We start from the raw sequence: 21,682 nt of genomic DNA, 5'->3' as shown, positions 1-21,682 counted from the left end.
TTATTAGCAATGCTGAATTTTATATTGGTCCTTAAGAAAAGGCAAAAGGAAAAAAAGTTAGAGTAATGCTATATATCATAGAAATGTAGAATTGGAAGGAACCTCAGACAGAGATGTAGTTCAGATGATGCCTGAAAAAGAACTCGACCACTCATCAAGGAGTGATGATCCAGCCTGTGCTGGGTGGTCTCCACAGAGGGGGAGCACAGGTCTTGGCATGCTTTAATTTTCCTCTCCAAAGCTTTTATCCATTGTTACTTGTTTTGCTCCTTGGGGCAAAGTAGAATGAAAACAATCCTTTTTCACCGAATAATCCTCTAAATATTTGAGTCCCTTAAGTCTTGTCTTGTCCTGACTAAACAAAAACATCTTCTTCAGTCTTTGGCATGATCTCAAGGCCCCTTACCACCTTAGACAGGCACTTTCCAGCTCAGGGTTGTCCTTCCTAAAATGTGACAGCAGAATTGCACACCACTAACTCCAGACATGGCTGGCCAGCTTGTAGGGCAGCAGAAAACTTAACTTGACTTCCTTGGCTGCTGTTGAATGTTGCCTCATATTGAACTTGTGGTCTAAAAGGTACAGATCTTGTTCAGATGAGCTGCTTTATGAGTAGTCTCTGTTCTTGTACTTCGCAGGTTGGGTGATATTTGTTTAGGTTCAAAGGTAAGGAATTTATATTCATCTCTATGTGACTGAGTGGAAAGAAGCCTGAATTAGGAACTTTAACCTGTTCTAATTTTGGCTCTGCTTTTTCTTTTCAGTGAGTTTCTTGTAAAGTCTGTTGCTCTAAGATTGCATCTATAAAATGAAGGGCCAACTCTAAAAAGTTATTTGGTATGGTGCTACAAAAGATCAAGTATAGAGAGAATTAGAAATTTCTCTTTGATCTCTTGCCCAGGACAGACAGCATTGAAAGTCTTTCCAGACAATTTAATGATGTATCTACAAATTTAATACAAAATATGTAATGTGTACAACTAAAGAGAAATGTCATTGTATATTCTGTATGGATAATAATCATTGTATATATTTAAATGGAGTGGAATTAGGAAGAAAAATGCTGCTTGTTTTTTGTTCCTTATCAAAATCTTCAGAGTAGAAGCAGAAATTTCAGGAGCTCTTTGATGAATGAGGTTAAGCTTGCAAACTGGTTTGAAAAGAGTGTTTCTCATAGATGTAAGAATGGAATGGTTATATTAAAGAAATTTTGGCAGAAGGAAGGAAACATGGTTTGGGAAAGCTAAGGTGGGTGGCTATCAGCGTTCTGGTCATCATGAGAGTGAAGTTCAAAGACACAGGGGTGGTATAGTGGTAGCAACAAGAAAAAATGTGTCGTAGAACTGTCCCAGATTGAGAGTAGAGATGATGCTAGAGCCTGGGAAGGGGAAAAACAGCAAGTAAGAGATAAACAGAAGCTGAGTGAAGAATGTATCTGTAGGGATGAAGAGAAAGAGGAAGCTTAGAGGTAATGGAGACATGAGCATGTTTTCCAGATAAGAATAGTTCTAGTTTAATATTTCTGGGGAGGTTCGTGTTTGAATCGTATTTGAGCAAGACCCACTATAGTGGTCTTTTAGACTCAATCCACACGGATCAGAATTGAGGGTAGGGAAAAGGGAAGAAAGATTAAAGGAGACAGAGACAGAGTGTGCTTCTGCTGTGAAGCTCAGCTTCAGATTAGAACAGATCTGAGCCTACAAAGAGAGCTAGGAAGGACACTCGGCATTCTATGGGCTATGGGGAAGAGAGGAAAAAAAGTGAAAGCAAAGTTTCCAGACTGCTTCTCATTTTGTAACAGCTGTACCAGGCAGCTACAGCAGGCAAGAGAATGATGGGGAAAATTATGGGCCAAGTCGAGAAGTTCTTGTCTCCTTTTAGTCATATTAGATCACAAAAAGATGTGCTATGTGTTCTTTTTCAGAACCACGTACTTTAGAGGTAATGCAGAGCTCATGCAAGTTGAAAGCTGTGCCATCAGAAACAGTTTAGAAAGGAGACTTTCCTATTAAATTAGCTCAATCATCTTCCTTATCTCAATAGAATTTTATTGATTCAAGAGAGTCCTGGTCTGTCTCATAATAGGAAGCCGCCCCCTCAACTGTGACTGATTGAGGGACATTCCTGTGCTCGTGGAAGCTTGGTGGGATAAGAGCAGGTTTTTCTACTACTCTCCTTCCTTTTCAAAGAGCCAGAAAGTATTAACTATTAACTATCACATTGCCAGCTTGTGGAACTGCAGATACCTCATGTGTCTATATTTGGGAGAGAGAGGAAGGAGAGATTGAAGGCAAGTCAATTACTTAGAGGTTTGTTATAATGGACACAATAAGCAGTGAAGCTTGGAACTAGGATGGTGCCATTAGGAATAGAGAAAGGGAGCAGATTTTAGGAGAAAGTTGAATTTTACTTTAAGCATGTTGTATTGGAGGTATCAATGCAGTAGCCTGATGGGAACATGCAGAAGCTCATTGGAACTTATGTAGTCCAAAAAGAGAGAGGTCAGGACTATGTAGAGACCTTTGGGATTCTTTCCACTTAGTGAAGTAGAGGTAATTCTGAAGGAAGCAAAGAGAACATATATAGATAAAATATATATAGATAAATAAAAGAGGTCCGAGAACAAGAATTTGTAAGCCTATAAACCTTAGTCCCTTGATGATTTGTGAAATAAGATCTTTAGTGCTTTTGTTAGCTGTATTTCTCATCTTTGTGGTTTTCTTATAGATGATGATTGGCAGGAAGCACATGAGCGCCTGGCTGAATTGGAAGAGAAGCCAGTGGCTGCAGTTGAACAGACTGGCAATGGGAGCACTGATGAGATGGACTTGCTGGGAGACCATGAAGAAAATCTGGCAGAACGGCTAAGTAAAATGGTGATTGACAATGAACTGGAGGACCCGGCGATCATGAGGGCACTGCAGACCAGGCCTGTGGTGCAAGTGAGTGGATCCCCTAGGCTCTAAGGCCTTCTGAAGTTAGACCTTTTCTGGTATTTCCACCCAGGCAATGGAATTGAATGACGTCTTAAGCTTTGTAACTTTTTGTTGTGCTGCTGTTCATGTTCACTAAAAGTGAATACAAAGTAAAAAAGACAGATAGTAGTGGTTGGCCTACACACAAAGGCTGAGTGATGAAGTATGTTTTCTCAGATTGAACTCTCTGAATCCTTATTTCGATAAATAGAATAAACCAATCAGGGAATTCAAATTTTTCCAGAGTTCCAACAATTGCTTATCTCTCGTCCTTTTTTTTTTTTTTTTTTTTTTCTTTGTTAAACCACAGCCTGGAGGACTCAATTCTAGCATTTGGGATGGTTCTGCAGTTCTGAGACGAATACGAGGACCACTGCTTGCTCAGGTGGTTGTATATATATGTATGTTCCAGAATATACAGTTTACTATTGTGAAATATATCGTCATTTTAGCAGAATGTGAGGAACTTTTGTATGCCCCATGACTTGCATAGTACCTGGCATGTTGAGTCCTTAAGACTCACTTCAGCAAACATTTATTAAAGTATGTTGAAATGGTGAGATACATCTAGTCCAGCATTTGTCTCCCCAATTTGGGGTATTCTTTTTCACTGTTTAAAATTCAATTTGACCATTCGCTTCTGTAATTGCCACCGCAGATCATATTTATCTCAAAATGTTTTGGAAATTTCTAAAGCACTCGTGTCCAGTTTTCTAATTGTTCTGCTTTTCAATCAGGAAATGCCCACAGTGTCTGTGTTAGAATATGCCTTACCTCAGAGACCCTCACAGGGCCCAGAAGAGGAACGGGACCTTTCTGAGCGGGCATTACCAAGACGTTCAACTTCTCCCATCATTGGGAGCCCCCCTGTCAGAGCAGTTCCAATAGGCACCCCACCTAAGCAGATGGCTGTCCCCAGCTTTAACCAGCAGGTAGGTCTCACTCACAAGCACTCAGCCCAGGCTATTGGGAATCTGGGCAAAATCATTCAGTGGATTCTTTCTGGGCGGAGGGGGGGAAGATTTTGGTAGGCACTGAATTAGAAAGGAAAATAGCCAATTTAGAGTAAAAAAGAAAGCTGCCCCTCTCATCCATTGCTGCTGCTGCTGTCTAATAATTGAAAACAGATTGGTTACCACTTAATGGTTTTTTAAAAAATATTTTGGTGACTATCCAAAACACTGCCAGATAATTAAAGGCTGGGGGGAATGGGAACACACAGTGCTGTCCACATCCCTTTGTACCCTTAAGATATCCCTGCTTTCCCTAGAGCCTGTGCAGTCCTGTTCCATAGACTTTCCTCCACCTGAAACCAGCAGCTGAAAAGGAAGGCCCATTTGGAAGGTATGGGGGGAGGGAGGTGCTGGTATGGCCCAGCCAAGATCACTTTTATCTGAAACAATCAAAATAGTGATAGTGTATATCATGAAGCTGCTGAGCATAGAGGCCATAGCAGAATGTCAGTCTGCAGAATGGGGCTTAGTTAATCCTCCAGCTTTCTTCTCCATTCCCTATCCCAAACTGTTTACCAAAATGTGCCATCAAGGGAGTGAGAATTTGCAAGTCCGAGAATTTGCTAGTACCTCCCTCAGCATGGAAGGGGTGGGGATACTGGAGAATTAGCTAAATCTCCCTCAGCTAAAATGGGCACATTGTTGTTTGTGAGAGAGAAAGATCAGGAGGACCTTGCTTGAACCTGTTCAGAAGCAGGGCCATTGATTTCCATTTGACTTCTACATGAAAATCTGAGGGGAGGGTTGCTTAGAGTAGGTGAAAGGCAAACTGACCTGTACTAAAGGCCAATTCTATGTTTTTGGGGGTTTGTTTTGTCCTGACAGATTCTTTGCCCGAAGCCTGTTCATGTTCGTGCCCCAATGCAACAGCGATATCCTGCTCCCTATGGCGAGAGGATGTCTCCAAACCAGCTCTGCGGAGTTGCGGTATTGTACTTTGCTACTCACTGTGTGTGTGTGTGTGTGTGTGTGTGTGTGTGTGTGTGTGTGTGTGTGTGTGTGTGTGTGTGTTTATATTCTGAACCATCTTCTGCTGCCTATTAACCATCACTAGATACTGAACTTGGACATGTGTCTTCTACAACCTCTCTACTTCAATTTCTTAATCTCAACAACTCCTAAAGCTTCATTTGATTCATACTGCTCAATTATTTCTCTTACCTCAACTTTCCCTTCTTTCCAAATCCACACTGTTGATTTGATCACCTTTTAGAACTCAAGCAGTGGGAGGTTGTTGTACCTAACTTTTAGCTCATCGTCGCCTTGTGGGCCTTATATGGCCTGCAGGTCAGACATTCTTCATCCTTGCTGTAGGAGGAACACAATGGAGATGGAATGGTATTTCAAAATATAGAAAGAAAAACACTGATTATTTAACATCTAAAGAAAATGGTGAAATAAATTGATCATTTTATATGGTCTGCAGTGATGTTATAAATATCCAAATAGCCCTTGGCAGAAAGGGCTGCCTCCCATTGAGTATCTTAAGCTGTTAAATTTATATTATTTGCACGTGACCCAGGTATGTTTTGTGTTTCTACTGAGTGTGTGTTTTATTGAATTTTTTTGTTTGTTTAAAATACACTTCAGTTTTCCATTTTTCTTTTCCAGAATTCTTCCCTTCTGGGCCACCCATTCCCTCCCAGTGTCACACCTGTTCTCAGCCCTATTCAGAGAGCACAGCTTCTAGGAGGAGCACAGGTAAAGCTGTGGCTATCTTTTCCTCTTGCCAGTTGGGCTTTCTTACTTTCTTGCCTCAGGATGTAGTATTTTGGTTGTTAGTATTCTATCACTCCTAAGCATAGTTTCTGCTTTGTTTTTCCAAGTAAAGCTGTTTTTAAAAATTATTTATTTAGTCTTTTAATTTTTCCCACCGGCAAAGCTAATGATGGAGAAAATACTCTCTGGTAGATAAAAAAGTCTGTTGCTCTTTAGAATAAAGTCCTTTGTAACTGAAGTGAAGGTTTTGTCTCCATTTATACCTGCAGCCTGGGCGGATGTCTCCCAGCCAGTTTGCTCGTCTCTCTGGATTTGTAAGCAGTCCCCTTGCTTCCATGAATCCTAAGTTGCTTCAAGGAAGGGTTGGGCAAATGATTCCTCCAGCTCCTGGCTTCCGTGCCTTCTTTGGCGCACCTCCACCAGCTACACCACCCCCAGCACAGCAGCATCCCCCCTGCCCAGGACCTCACCTGCAAAACCTAAGGTAACTACAACTTATCTGATGCTCACTGGATTTCTTTTGTGTTTACAGAGTGTAGTGCTGTATTACTTGGTCCTTATTTCTAGAGTGAGAAATTAAGCAAAAAACATATAATCTTGCTAGCCCTTTATTCAGTTGTCAAGACTGCCTTTAGGAGATTTGAACTTTCATTGTCTTTGATATCATTTCACAAACAGCTCTCCTGAAGTCACTGAAGACTTTTGTAACTCAATGTCCTACAATGGTGTCCATTTATAAACTTGAACTACATAAGCACCATCTGTCATCTAAATGAGGAGCAGGCAAAGCAGATGACTTTCCTAATACAAGAATGCTTCTTATCACTTGGATGACTCTTAGAAGTTTTTTTTCCCCCCACAGACCTCAGTCCCAGATGTTCAGACCAGACACAACTCACCTTCACCCCCAGCACCGTCGACTCTTACATCAGAGACAGCAACAGAATAGAAAGTGAGTACCAAATTCTCCTGAGTTTGAATGGTGTTGATAGAAGGAATTCTACTTTCCATTGACTATTTTTACAATTAGGAAATACCCTCTTGGATTAACTAATCAATAATAAAGGTAAAAGTAATAATAAAATAATCAGTAATAAGCTGATATAGCAGCTTAAAGTTTGCATAGCCTATTAACATGTGTAAATGTATGTTATCTTCGCAACAACTCTGAGTTAGTGCTATTATTATCCCCATTTTACAGATGAAGGAAACTGAGGCAAATCAGGGTTAAGTGACTTTAGTCAAGGTCACACAAAACTATTTGTGAGGTAAGGTTACAAGTCAGGTTTCCTGAAAATACATTATTTCCTTTTGTATGTGTTTTAATTAAAAGAAGAAAGGGAAGAAAGAATGGGAGGAAAGGAAGGAGAAATTCTAATATTTCAATTGGGCAATTTTACAGTGCCCAGATATTCAGTTGTGAAAATAGAGTTATTAGACAGTGTGCTCTGGCATGCAGAGTAGTGGGCTTAGATTCTGAAGACCTGGATTCAAATGCTGGTTGCAGCACATCTGAGCTGTGTGACCTTGGGCAAGCCACTTAACCCCAGAGACTCAGTTTCCTTGATTTTACAAGAATCTGGTGTTACTTAGACTACCTGCCTTGCAGGGCTTTTTGTAAGAAGATTGCTCTGAAAATCTTAAAACATCATAGACATGGAAGTTATTATTCCCATATTCTTACTTTATAATAGTGAGCACTGAATGAATGAATTTATGAAATTTGTTGAATTACTTAGAAGAAATATTCTATGTAAATTTGAATTTAAAAATTATTTGTAAGTGGTATAAGCCTCATCTCTAATTTTCATAAGTATTAAACTAAAAAATCCATTTCCCTGACTGTCTTTTTAAAAATTTGTAATCTCTTTTATAGCCTTTTATTTTTCAAAATACACGTAAAGATAGTTTTCAGTATTCACCCCTGCAAAACCTTGTATTGTGCATTTTTCTTCCTCCTTCCCCAGACGGCAAGCAATCCAAAATAGGTTAATCATATGGATTTCTTCCAAACATAATTCTACATTTATCATGCTTCACGAGAAAAATCATATTAAAAAGAAAACAAAGCAAACAACTACAACAAAAAAGGTGAAAATAATATGTTGTGATCCACATTAAGTCCCATTAGTCCTCCCTGTGACTCTCCATCACAAGACCATTGGGAATGGCCTGAAATCACCTCTCTGTTGAAAAGAGTTTCATCTGTCAGAATTGGTCATCACATAATCTTGTTGTTGCTGTGTACGATGTTCTCTTAGCATTAGACCATGTAGGTCTCTCCAGGCCTTTCTGCTCATCATTTCTTATAGAACAACAATATTCCATAACATTCATATACCATAACTTATTCAGCCATTCTCCTGTTCTTGGGCATCCACTCAGTTTCCAGTTTCTAGCCACTATAAAAAAGGGCTGCTACAAACACTTGTACACGTGTCCATTTCCCTTTTTTATGATCTCTTTGGGATACAGATTAAGTAGTGACACTGCTGGATTAAAGGGTATGCACAGTTTGATAGCCCTTTGGACATAGTTCCAAATTGCTCTCCAGAATGGTTGGATCCATTCACAAATCTACCAACAATGTTAATAGTGTCTCAATTTTCCCACATCCCCTCCAACATTCATCATTATCTTTTCCTGTCATCTTAGCCAATCTGAGAGGTGTATAATGGTATCTCAAGTTGCCCCTGGCAGTCTTTAAAAACAGATGGTTGCTGTTCACCCTTTTGATCCTTTTTCACACTGTTCACTTCCTGCTTATTTCTGTTTCTGGTCTCCTTTCTGGGACCTTGCTTACCTGCCTGAATGATCTTTAACACCTCCCGTTAGCTGTGACTTATCTTCTTGCTAGCATTTCCACAAGCATGGCAGAACACAAAATTGAGTGGGAAGCATGAATCTATTTGTTTGAATTCCATATGTTACTTTGAAAACTGCCCTGCTTTTTCCATGCTTTCTTTTTGAACTTGCTTGTGCCCTTGTGAAAATATTTCAGTGGCACTAGTTCTCTCTCCCCTTCTCTCTGTCGCTCTCTCTTAAACTCCCCATTTACAAAAAGAAGAGAGCCAGGGAAGCATGACATGACATCATTTGGTGACCATATGCAAAGCCAGGGCCCTTTATATACCTTGAGCCTGTCGCCTCTCTGTGAGACTCTGTTATGGATCCTCCCCAAGATATGTTTGTCATTGCTTTGACTGATGTTAACATTGTATAAATTGTTCTCTTAGTTCTGCTCACTTCATTCTGTATCAGTTCATACTAAATCAGGATTTTCTGAAATCATCTCATCTATTTTTTTTTTTCCCTTTTAAACAAATTTCTATATTTGTCATCAAATCATTTCTTATGCCACAATATACTTCATTATATTCACATACTACGATTAGTTCATAGTATCCATTTATCTCCTTTGTTTTTCTTTTGTTTTCTCTTTCAAATATCACCTTAAGCATGAAGAAGTTTTGTTCAGGACTATTCCATGCCTGGTATATCTCTTCCTCTTCCCTCTGCCCCCCCCATCTTCCCTGAAATGCCGACTCTTGTCTTTTTCAGATAACAGTGAGATTGATCTGATGCTCCTTTTCCAAATGCCATTTGTCCATGTTTGTATACTCTTCTCACATACCACAACAATGAGAAATTCTTCCTCCTTTTTATGCTAATATTCTCTTCCTTCTCATTTCCTCTCTTAAAACTCTCAGAAAGGAAACAGTATACCCCCAGGTCTTCCGTTTTTCTTTCTGTATTTAACTTCCTCAATACCCTTTGAAGATTTTGAAGTTCCAGTGGGACATTTGTTTATTCTCTTCAATTAGAATATTAGTTCTGCTTCAACATATAACCCCTTTCAGTTGTTTAAATAAACTTCCTTTCATATTCAAAGTTCCTACTCAGCTTTGGTCTTTTCATCCGAAATACTGAAGGGTTACTTTTCTCCTCAGTTTTGCAGAGTAACTTATCCAAGGATCTTTAGTCTAGTCTAGTCTAGTCTAGATTTTGGCTGTGATATTTCTAGATTTTTCTCTTGGAATTTTTTCCCCAGGAAATGGTCAGTGGATTCTGTTTTCACTTTGCCCTCTAGTTCTAAATAGATTTAGAGCATGATTTCTTGAAGTATAATATTCACACTATCTATCTTTTCTTGTTCTTTCTCTATCGTTTCAGGACTTGCACAGCAGCTTAGCTTATTCTTCTTATCCAGATTACACATAGCACCAAGAATTACTATCCTCAAATATTTATTTGAACACATTGCTAATGTGTGGTTCCTTATATTTTTAATTGAATACTTTTAATTTTAATTTAATTTTAAATTTCTCAGCTAAACTCCTAGGGGAAAAAAATTCCATTGCTTCCATTTTATTCGTGTTATTTCTTAACACTTGCATTCTGACTTTTGATCACATCACTTAAATGAAATTACCCTCTCCAAGTTTACCAGTGACCTAATTGCCAAAACCAGAGGCCTTTGCTCACTTCTCTAGCCTTTGACATCATGGACCACTCCCTCCTTCTAGATATTTCATCTCTGAGCACTGATATCTCCTGGTTCTCTACTTCTCTGGCTGTTCCTTAGTGTCCTTTGCAGGATCATTGTCTTTGTCTCAACCTCATGTTGTTTGTTTTCGGAATTGAAAATCAAAGTGATGTCATGATTTTGTGGTGTCTACATAAGTGTATGGTATGTCTGACTGTGGCTGATGAAGCCTATCAAGCTCCAAAACTCTGGGCCTTTTAAACTGCATTTCCCTGTCACAGACTATTAGATAGACCTGTATGTTCTTTAGGTGTTTCAGATGCAATATGTATAAAACTCAAAAAAAATCTATCTTCATAATTTTCTTATTCTATTGAGATTGTGACTTGTCTTTAGTTACCTAAATTCAAGACTTAATGGGCACATTAACCCTGAATTTACTCAGTTCTTTGCTATCCCTCAAAAACTTTTTTATTCCATGCTAAGTCTTATTTATTCTGTCTTCACAGTTGTCTCATTTCCTTTTTCTCTATTCATGTAATCACCACCCTACTTCAGGCCCTTATCACCTCTTCCTGGGAATTGGTCTCCTCAATTCTGTCTCCTCTATAGTCTACTTTCCACAGTTTCCAGACTGATATTCATAAAATACAGATCTGACCTTGTTATCTCCCTCCTCAAGAAACTTGAGTGGTCCTTTTTATCTCTAGTATCTTATATTGACTCTTCTATTTAGCCCTTAAAGTCCTCCATCATCTGAGTTAAACTCACCTTTCCAGGTTCCTTGCACATTACTTTCCTATATTCAGTCTTGTGTTCCACCTAGACTAGTTTATTGCTTTTCCTTCTTCTATCTGAAATTCTTTCTTTTATCTCAACCTTTGCATTGGCCGGCCCTCTTTGGAATATTCTCTCCTCTGCTTTGTAATAGAGTCCCAAGTTTTCTTCAAAGCTCAGTTCAGATATCACTTTCTGCAGGAACTCTCCTCTCGTCCACCTATTGTCTCTCTTACTCTCATATTTCTCTTGCATTCACTATATCAGTCAAATGAGCCTATGTTAATGCTCATATAACTTTCCTACTTCTATCCTTAACCTTTTGCACATTCTATTCTTCATGGAATCACATTTCTGTCCTTCAAAGTAACTTTTGCTATAAATCTTTGGCTACTTTTGCCTCATTTCCAGGAATGCCTTGACATATGTATAGCTATCATTCATTATATAGGATGTATTTATGTATGTGTATTATTTTGTACTATATTCTTAAATAGCGAATATTCTTGACTGACTATAAAAATTTTAGGTCTTAATACCAAACATAATCTTTATGACCGAGTGACAGATGTTACACTTATTCTTCTTGGTCATACAGTTCAGTGAATGATATAGCACTTATTTATGTGCTTAAAGAATTTCAATTTTGAAAAATTCTTTTTCTTAATTTATCACAAAGTTCTGGAGAAGGGAGCCACTTTACCAGGAAGATAATGGAGACTTGAATTATGAAAAAACATTAATTAGTTCAGCGCAAGTTTTTATAGGTTGCCTGTGTACCAGGGCATCATGGTAAGCTGCCAAGTATGCAGAAATTAAAAGTAAATGGTCCATCCTCTTCATTCTACTGACTCACATAATAGTAAATGACAGATTGATTATTTTCAACTCAGTTTTCAAACATTTTTTCCTTATTGGCTATGTTCCTTTTTATATAGAATACTATGCAGTTCTTTTTCTCTTAAAATATTTTTATATTCTCAGAGGCAGCTAGGTGGCACAGTGGATAGAGCACCAACCTTGAATTTAGGAGGATCCGAGTTCAAATTTGGTCTCAGACACTTAACACTTCCTAGCTGTGTGACCCTGGGCAAGTCACTTAACCCCAGCCTCAGGAAAAAAAAAAAAAGAAAAGAGAGAAAAAAAATATTTTTATATTCTCTAGTTACATGTAAAACAATTTGTTACGTGTTTTTAAAATTTTGAGTTCTAGATTCTCCCCTTCCTCCCCTCCACCCACCCCCATTGAGAACACCCAAGTGAAATACAAAACATTTCCATAAAACTCGTGTTGCAAAAGAAAACATAGATTCCCCTCCCCCCAAAAAAAATCTTCAAGAATTAAAAAAAAAGTTTTTAAAAAAGTATGCCTCAGTCTACATTCAGAGATAATCAGTTCTTTCTCTGGGTATGGATAGCATTTTTCATCATAAACCGTTCAGGGTAGTCTTGGTCATTATATAAAATTATATTCTTTAACTTAGATTTGAGTTCATTCTCACTACCAGAGGGGAGAATATTTCATATGTGTTGATTTTTACTATTTTAAACCTTTTTTGTTTTAAAATTTTGAATTCCAATTTTTTTCCCTCTTATTTAGCCCCTCTTTTCCTCATTCTCATGAGAAGGCAGGCAGCATCTCAGTTTACATGTAAATCAGACAAAACATTTCCATATTAGCCACATTTTCAAAAAAAAAATAACAAAAATGAAGGAAATGAGATACTTCGGTTTGCATTCCAAGGTCCATCTTTCTCTCTAGAGATAGAGAGCATTTTTTCATCATGAGTCCTTTGGAATTGTCTTAGATCATTGTATTCATCAAAATAATTTAAGTTTTTCCACAGGTCGTCATCATTACAACATTACTGTTGTTATACACAATGATCTGCTAGTTCTTCTCACTTTACTTTGCTTTAGTTCATGTAGGTTTTGCCTTGTTTTTCTGAAACCACTCCCCTTGGCATTTTCTTTTAGCACACTAGTATTCCATCACAGTGATATACCACAATTTCTTTAGCCATTCCCTATTTGATGAGCATCTCCTCAATTTCTGGTTCTTTGCCACCACAGAAATTGCTGCTAGAAATATTTTTGTATATATAGGTCCTTTTCCTTTTTTGGAATTAAACCATTGCCCCTATTCTAAGTTCACTTTTTTTCCTTTTCTCAGTTTCTACATTGTTTTTAGTATTTCAGCTTTATATTATCCTCTAATCTCAAATCCCTTCCCTCTTGTTCTGTCAGTATTCATAACCATGCCATACTCCAGCCCTGGATTATCCTGCCATCTGCCTTCTTCACTCATGCTCACATGCTGCTTATAGAGTTGGGAGAAATGACTCAAATAAGCTGACTGTTAGAGGCCTATTAATAGCATCAAAACAAAACAAGGTACCCACCAATTCCAAATCTTTGAGTGAATTAAACATGTTTTTCTTTTCCTTAGTCAGCATCGAAGTATAAATGGTGCAGCTGGGGATCGAGGAGGTCACCGAAGCAACCATCAGGAACAACTTCGAAAGGACCCATATGCCAACCTTATGTTGCAACGGGAAAAGGATTGGGTTTCGAAGATCCAGATGATGCAATTACAAAGCACTGATCCCTACCTGGATGACTTTTATTACCAGGTACATGTTATTTGCCATTTCTTTGTATATCTCTCTGGATCCCTAACTGGTTATTTTAACTAATGAAATACTTGTTTGAATTTGTGATTTTACTGATACAGGACTCCTTTTAATGATGAAATAGTGAAACCTATACTTTCCTTCTCATCCTGTGAGATTTCTTGCTTTTGTATTGTGGACACACTGTGGTAGACCACCTCCCCCATGTTCTGGAGACTTCCTAGATATTGTAACTTAAACTGTTGGTACACTAACAGTATTTAGGTGGTCTGTTATCCTTTTTCTACATCATTGACTCTTCTTTCCAAATATATATATATATTTTTAATTGTTATTTTATTATTTTTAAAATATATATACACATATATATTTAAATTTAATTTTTATTTTTTAATAGTTTTTATTTACCAGATATATGCATGGGTAATTTTACAACATTGATAATTGCCAAACCTTTTGTTCTACTTTTCCCTTCCTGCCGCCCCTCCCCCCCATGGCAGTTTGACCAATACATGTTAAATATGTTAAAGTATAACAAAGATATATATTTCTTAGACAATAATTTTATTTTATGCCTCCTTCCAAAAAAAATTATCTGTGAAATTTTCTTTTGAAATCCCTGACTGGCTCTCAACTTGATAAATTCCATTTTTCAAGCTGAATGTGGGTATTGCATGTAATAGAATGGTTTTTTGTATACATTTCAGTTATTTTCAATAGGCCCTTTTAGTTTAATACACCAGGTCCTTTGGGCTTTACCTTTGCTCATCATTCTTGTTCTTCCAGAGGAGAACACTGGCAACCTTCCCTTAGATGACACAACTTATTTGGAGACTGTGACTTTTGTTCTAGAGTAAATGCTTCATTCCCGTTTGACATCCTTTAATCCCTATCCACCTCAATCCTGTTCTACTGTGTTCCACTTTGTTCTTCCCATCCCTATGTGATGCCTTCCAGAATTCCTTTCTTCCTTGATTAGCAGATTTTTCTTCATTTTAGCCCTTTTCCTTTTGTGTTCCTCCCATCTTCTGCTCCTCACAGAGACATGATTACAAGACAAAACCACATCATTGACCACTGTCTTCAGCACCAACTATATTTTTTTATCCGACCCTCGCACACTGGTTCTTGGAAGGAGAGTTAGAATATTTCATGCTCTCCATGGCCACTTTTAGACTCTCCCTTTGCCGTATTATTCATTAATATTTCTTCCTTTATGGCACTCATTCATCCCATGTCATTCAGGATTTTTTGTCAAGATGTGCAGTGGCTGCTTCACAGTAATTCTTTATATTGCCATAATATATATATATATATATATATATATACACACACATATAAATAAAAGGTTCCTTTTTCTAGGAGGCTTCAGTATATATTGATGTTTCCAAAAGAATCTTCATCTTCAAATTCTTCAGGCTTCTCTCATTCTACCTCAACTACACATAGGATCCCTCACACCTTTTACCATCACTCATAGAATCTTTTTTTTTTTTTTTTTTTTAGAATTTTTTTTCCACAGTATATATGCATGAGTAATTTTTTTTATATAATATTATCCCTTGTATTCATTTTTCCAAATTATCCCCCCCTCCCCCCGATCCCATACATTTTACATATGTTACAATATAACCCAGATACAATATATGTGTGTAAATACCATTTTCTTGTTGCACATTAATTATTAGATTCTGAAGGTATAAGTAACCTGGATAGATAGACAGTAGTGCTAACAATTTACATTCACTTCCCAGTGTTCCTTCTCTGGGTGTAGTTATTTCTGTCCATCATTGATCAACTGGAAGTGAGTTGGATCTTCTTTATGTTGAAGATTTCCACTTCCATCAGAATACATCCTCATACAGTATTGTTGTTGAAGTGTACAGCGATCTTCTGGTTCTGCTCATTTCACTCAGCAACAGTTGATTTAAGTCTCTCCAAGCCTCTCTGTATTCCTCCTGTTGGTCATTTCTTACAGAGCAATAATATTCCATAACCTTCATATACCATAATTTACCCAACCTTTTTCCAATTGATGGACATCCATTCATCTTCCAGTTTCTAGCCACTACAAAAAGGGGATATAAGCCCAATAGTACCCCTGCTGGGTCAAAGGGTATGCACATTTTGATAACTTTTGGGGCATAATTCCAGATTGCTCTCCAGAATGGTCGGATTCCACCAACTCCACCAACAATGCATCAGTGTCCCAGTTTTCCCACATCCCCTCCAACATTCATCATTATTTGTTCCTGTCATCTTAGCCAATCTGACAGGTGTGTAATGATATCTCAGAGTTGTCTTAATTTGTATTTCTCTGATCAATAGTGATTTGGAACACTCTTTCATATGATCACTTATAGAATCTTACCATCAAAACCTCCAAAGAGATTTTTAGGAGATAATGCCATATTACTATTACATATCTCCTCATGTCCTACTACTAAAGCTATTTTAGTAAACCTAAGATTTACTAAAGCTAAACCGATTCCTATCTTCAATTCTAAATTCCTTCACCCCTTAATGTTCCAATCCATTGCTCCTGTCCTAATTTCCTTTTTTTCCTCTTCTCGGTTTCTTCCTTGTAGTTAACCATTTTGGTTCTATATGGTCTATTCCCTCTTGTCAGTGTTCATAACCTTGCCAAACTCTAGTCCTAGATTACTACTGCCATCTGCCTTCTCATCTCCTGCTCCTGTAAGGCTTTAATGGAATTGGAGAAAATCATTCAACCAAGTTGACTAGGTCTACTAGTTTTGTTACCTAATCTCAAAGGATCTTCACCACAGCAAGTTAATTCTTTGACTCCAATCCTAATTGATTCTTATTTACCACAGAAGCAATTCAGGGCTTCTCTCAAACTTTCCACACCCCCACCTCGCTCTACATTCTCTACCAGATTACCTCAATAAGATTTTGCTCTCTGGTCTTCAGGCTTTATCATCTGCTCCAAGTTGTGCCTGAGCCTTCAGGCCTTATCGTCCCCTTAGTTTTTCTTGCTGTATTTCTTCTACCTTCTCCTCAGAAAAACACTTTCTCTCATCTTTGGCTTCCAGTTCCACCACTCCACTCCAACTTTAGTTTTCACTGATCCTCTCGTTGTCCCCTGTGGTGGCTTTGAAAGGCTTCCCTTTTTTTTTTTTTTTTTTTTTTTTTTCCAGATTTCCTCTTCCTAGATCTCTCTGTGGCATTTGACATTGTTGTGGGCCTTGGGTCCTCTCTTCTCCCTGTGGTGGAGCCTTTTCTTGGTTTCCACCTGCCCAGTCTCTCCCCATTCTGAACGTCATGCCCTTCCTCTAATGGCCACACTCAGGACTTTGTGGTGGGCTTCTTCTTTTGATGAGGTTTAGATTTGGGGAACCCAAATGAATTAGGATTTCTGGTGGTCAGGGAGTTAAATGAGGTCTAGTGGCAGGTTTGGGGTGCAGGGTAGGTTTTGGCATAAGGGTAGGGAGTTTTGGGGACTCCCTTCTGGTGGCACAGAAGTTCCTGTAAAGGAATTTACAGACCCAAAAACCTAGACTGATAAAAGAGGTTTATTATAGGGATTGGAAGTAAGGTTAAAGTCTGGCTAGGGAAATAGGTAAAGAGAGGATAGCACTGGAAAGAGTAGTGGACAGAGGCTCCTTGGGGTGCCAAGCATGGTATGGCTGGCATGTTTGGAACCTCTGCAAATAGGCTAGCTTCTCAAGCTCACCAAATCCGAGAGAACTCTTCATCTTCTTCCTGAAACCACCCAGCCCCCCAAGGGCATCATGACCCCTTGTGTGTAGCTGGGAATATTCACTCCCCACCCCATGCATCTCAGTCAGGTGCCAGCTCTTGTCATTCCCACCTCCTTAGACCCATCTTCTTTCCACTCAGGCGGTCCCTGTGCTTCAGGCCTTCTCTTGTATAGATTGGTGAAATAGCCTCCGATCAGGGCTCCCCTCTCTGTCTCTCAACATTCATCCACCTTGCACCCAGTCCCCAGTCCATTTTCCTAAGGACAGACTTGAGACAGTACTTCCCAATAAGGACGCTAGGGGGCACCATTGGGCACAGAGCAAAGGGTCTAGACTCTGGCTGACTCATCTCCCCAAGTTCAAATCTGGCCTCAGACATGACTGAACATTTGCTTCAGTTTCCTCATCTGTAAAATGAGTTGGAAAAGGAAATGGTGAACCCTCCCAGTATCTCTGCCAAGAAAAATCCCAAATGGGGTCATGAACATAAAAACCAACTGAACAACTTCTCAGTAAAATGCAGGGACCCCTTTTACCTTTACTTTCAATATTAACTCAACTATTTAGTTTTAAAGCCCTTCACAACTTAAACTGAACCTGCCCTTCTAGTTTGGTATCTGGGACTCCTCTTCCTGCCCCTGGTTCAGTCAGAACATGGTCCTGCTGTTTCTAACACCTCATCTCCGGGTCCCTACCTGTCTTTGGGAATATGCTCTTTATTCATCGCTGCCTCTTCAAATTTTTGTTTCCTTCAAAATTCATCTCAAGAGCCAAATTCTATATGAAGCCTTTTCTAATCTCTCTCAGTTGCTAGGACACCCTCCCCCCCATGCTCCCTCTTATTTATTTTGTACATTTTATTTTGTATTTGTATGTGTTGTTACCCTCTTAGAATAGACACTCTTGGAAACTATGAGTTTACTTTTGTCTTTATAGCCTCGGCTCTGGCACATAGTAGTATTTACTCATGTTTGTTGATGGATTGCACCAGTCACAAAGTAGACAAAAACAAAATGTGGAATATCAGTAAGGAGAAGACTCTGTTTATCTGTTCTTCTAATTCATTAATGTTAGATGGACAAGGCACATGTCAATTTGCAAAATTATATTATAATTATAATTTTACTTTGAAATAAATTTTTCATTATATCTTTTCTTTGCCTTATACATTAAAAAAAAAAGTATTATGTTAGTTGACACATTAAATTTCAGGCCTTCTGGTATTAAAGATAATTTGGAATCCTTTCTGTTTTCTAGAACTACTTTGAAAAACTGGAGAAACTCTCAGCAGCTGAGGAAGTACATGGAGATGGCCCCAAGAAAGAACGCACCAAACTGATCACCCCCCAAGTGGCAAAGCTGGAGCATGCCTACAAGCCAGGTGAGTAAGGGCCTCATCATTCTATTGAGCTCTTGAATTGGAATCTGAGAGTGTTGGAAGTGGTGCCAGGGCTAAGTAGGTTGGAGCAGTACAGGGGCCGACTCAAAATACAGTGGCCAAAGCTTAGTGGCAAAAGCCCATTTCCCATGACCCCTTATTAAAATAAAGAGCGAAATATTTTCAGTAATCATCCCACTGTGTGTTAAAAGTTTGCATAAGAGATTATTGGGAAATCTATTACTCAGAATTGGACATAGATGATTAGTTTTTTTTCCTCATAGTTCAGTGAGAGAATATTATGTTCTTTAAAACCTGTCTGCCAACATTGTTATGGTTGTTTTGTTTTTATTTTGTTTTGTTTGTATTTTTGCAGTGCAATTTGAGGGCTCTTTGGGAAAGCTTACTGTCTCTAGTGTGAATAATCCCCGGAAAATGATTGATGCCGTGGTAACATCCCGGAGCGAAGATGATGTAGGTGTTAGCAGAGCTGTCTGTTTACAGGGATCTGGATTATCACCTTTTCTTCTTCATGTCCCTATCCGTGCCATACAGCAAGGGGGGAAGGGGGAGAAAAGGGTTGTTATTTATCTGACATCTGTCTAGTTCTTGAAAGAACTCCATGATTTCTTTGCTTCCCTCTCCCGCCTTCACCTTTGTCTCTTTTTTCTCTCTGTTTTTCTGTCTCTCCCTGTCAGTTTCTGCCTTGATTTCTCTCTCTCTCTCTCTCTTTCTCTCTCTCTCCTCCTCTCTCTTCTCTCTCTCTCTCTCTGTCTCTATCTATCTGTGTGTGTACATACACACATTGTATATGTAGTACATATGTATGTACTTCCTCTCAGTTATATAAAATGTTAATAAGTTTTATGTCCTTTGTTATCTCTACTTGGGCACTGTTGGTTCAGCTGTCTGTATTTCATTCTGTGGTATTGTCTTCCATCAGTTGTTTATTTTTAGCAGACAAAATCTCCTTGTTCAGCTTAGTTTACCCAACCTGATTGCCACACTGCCTGCAGGTAGATATTCAATATGTGTTTTGGGATGGCTGTGATAAAAAACATAGCACTGAGGCTTCTGTCTTTTCTTAGGAGACCAAAGAGAAACAAGTTCGAGACAAAAGACGAAAGACTCTCGTTACAATTGAGAAAGTAAGTTCTAATAGTCAAACCTACATTCACCCCCACCCTCACCCCCACTCCCAGTATGGAAAATTGCTATATTTTTATATACACGTATCATAATCACAAACATACATATAAGTCTTGAATACATACTTATTTATAGGTACGCATATGTATAATGTGGTAAAGTTTGCATTTATTGGAATTTAAAAAGGTTAATAAATGGCATATATAGTCTGTGTTTCAGTCACTTAGCAAACGCTTCTTACAATGAGTAGGAGGAGATGGGACAATACAATGTTGAGGGAAGTTCCAAGTTGAGACTTAATAGAGATCGATAGTATCTTAGTCTACCTTTTAAATTAATTTCAGTACTATTCAATTTTTGTAATCTCTCATGGTTGGGGAGGGGGGCAAGGCTGATAGCACGATGCCCTAATACTCTTTTGTTCCATTAGACATATAGTCTTCTCCTGGATGTGGAGGATTATGAAAGGCGCTATCTTCTAAGCCTGGAAGAGGAGCGGAAAGCACTGATGGAGGAGAGAAAGCAGAAGATATGTGACATGTATGATAACCTGAGGGGGAAATTGCCTGGGCAAGAAAGGTAAGAGTTGCTGACTGGGAGAGCAGAGGGTGAATAAGGTCTTTCCTTCTTGCCTATAAAGCGATTATTAATTATCTGCCTTATACGCATACAGTACTTTTAGAATAGTTTCTCCCAAACCAAAACATATGTTTGGCTGTGAGGGGCAAACCCTTCCCTTCCAGTAAGCCTTTTCTAGAATTAGACAAAGAGAAGCATTTCTATTGTGGAGAAGCAGAAATAAGAGAAACCAAACATAGCAAGGGTGCTAAAACATTCTTTGGCTTTACCACCCATTTGGGTTCAGTATCAACTGGGGGCATAGCGTCACTGATGGATCTCTTAAGTTGGATTGGACCTGAATAGTGTAGTCCTCTGTGAAGTAAACTGGTTCACTTTTTACAGTAAGAATTTTTCTTGGAAAAATATTCATATAGATATACACAGTAAGAAGTTTGCTCCTGGATCTTTTGACCCCCCCCCCAAAAAAAAATTTTTTTTTTTTTTTTTTTGACCAAAAGCATTTGGGGACCTAGAAAATTTTTCATCCTTTCTTCGAGGGTGAGGGTTAGTTTTGACCAAGTTTATGGTTTAAAAAAACCCACAGTAAAGTAATCTTATATGGGATGTTCAATTGGCCCTATTTTAAATGAAATCAATTAGGCATTCCCTGTAGAATTCCTGATTTTGACCTAATTTGAAATTTTTTTCTCCCTGTACAGGCCAAGTGATGACCACTTTATGCAAATCATGTGTATCCGTAAAGGGAAGAGAATGGTTGCCCGTATTCTCCCTTTCTTGTCCAAAGAGCAAGCAGCTGACATCCTCATGGCCACAGCCAGAAATCTGCCCTTTTTGATCAAGAAGGATGCCCAAGATGAGGTAAATACTTCTGGAGAGACATCTTGCCCTTACACCTTAGAGATCATAACAATTTTGGATTTTTAAATCTTTCCTTTTAAGAAACTTGTTCAGCAGGTTAGAAGAACAGGCCATGTAAACAAGAAGGAAGCAACTAGTATATCGTTACGGGTTTGCAGTGTTGATTCTGCCCCATTTGACCTTTTCTTTCTGATGTATTTAATTTATAGCTTTTATCTTCCTATGGATTATTCTTAGTAAGCATTTGTTAAATGCCTTGCAGTGGGAATATGGGTATAAAGACTGACATATTTCACTTGTAAGAAGCTTACATTCCAATTTGGGAGAAAACAAGAATGTATGTAATATATATCTGTGACCCAATATCATGAAAATGAATCAAGTAAT

General features: G+C 38.4%; 1 protein-coding gene across 2 annotated transcripts in view; it reads left to right on the top strand.

Annotated features, from left to right (window-relative positions):
• Window positions 1-21,682, top strand: part of PATL1 (PAT1 homolog 1, processing body mRNA decay factor) — a 35,705-nt gene that overhangs the window by 5,965 nt on the left and 8,058 nt on the right. The window contains exons 3-15 of one of the 2 annotated variants that reach the window (XM_074274099.1): window positions 2,728-2,942; window positions 3,286-3,360; window positions 3,713-3,907; window positions 4,814-4,915; window positions 5,600-5,689; window positions 5,977-6,191; window positions 6,570-6,659; window positions 13,420-13,603; window positions 18,586-18,709; window positions 19,083-19,180; window positions 19,795-19,854; window positions 20,286-20,434; window positions 21,136-21,295. In XM_074274099.1, the coding sequence (XP_074130200.1) occupies window positions 2,728-2,942; window positions 3,286-3,360; window positions 3,713-3,907; window positions 4,814-4,915; window positions 5,600-5,689; window positions 5,977-6,191; window positions 6,570-6,659; window positions 13,420-13,603; window positions 18,586-18,709; window positions 19,083-19,180; window positions 19,795-19,854; window positions 20,286-20,434; window positions 21,136-21,295 (1,757 nt within the window). Of the gene's footprint in view, window positions 1-2,727; window positions 2,943-3,285; window positions 3,364-3,712; window positions 3,908-4,813; window positions 4,916-5,599; window positions 5,690-5,976; window positions 6,192-6,569; window positions 6,660-13,419; window positions 13,604-18,585; window positions 18,710-19,082; window positions 19,181-19,794; window positions 19,855-20,285; window positions 20,435-21,135; window positions 21,296-21,682 lie in introns of both variants that reach the window. The other variant, XM_074274098.1, reaches the window with a different exon arrangement.

Source organism: Sminthopsis crassicaudata, chromosome 6 (genome assembly GCF_048593235.1).
Source record: "Sminthopsis crassicaudata isolate SCR6 chromosome 6, ASM4859323v1, whole genome shotgun sequence".
Taxonomy (NCBI): domain Eukaryota; kingdom Metazoa; phylum Chordata; class Mammalia; order Dasyuromorphia; family Dasyuridae; genus Sminthopsis; species Sminthopsis crassicaudata.
Note: the sequence above shows the minus strand (reverse complement) of the source record. Positions and strands in the feature narration are given on the sequence as shown.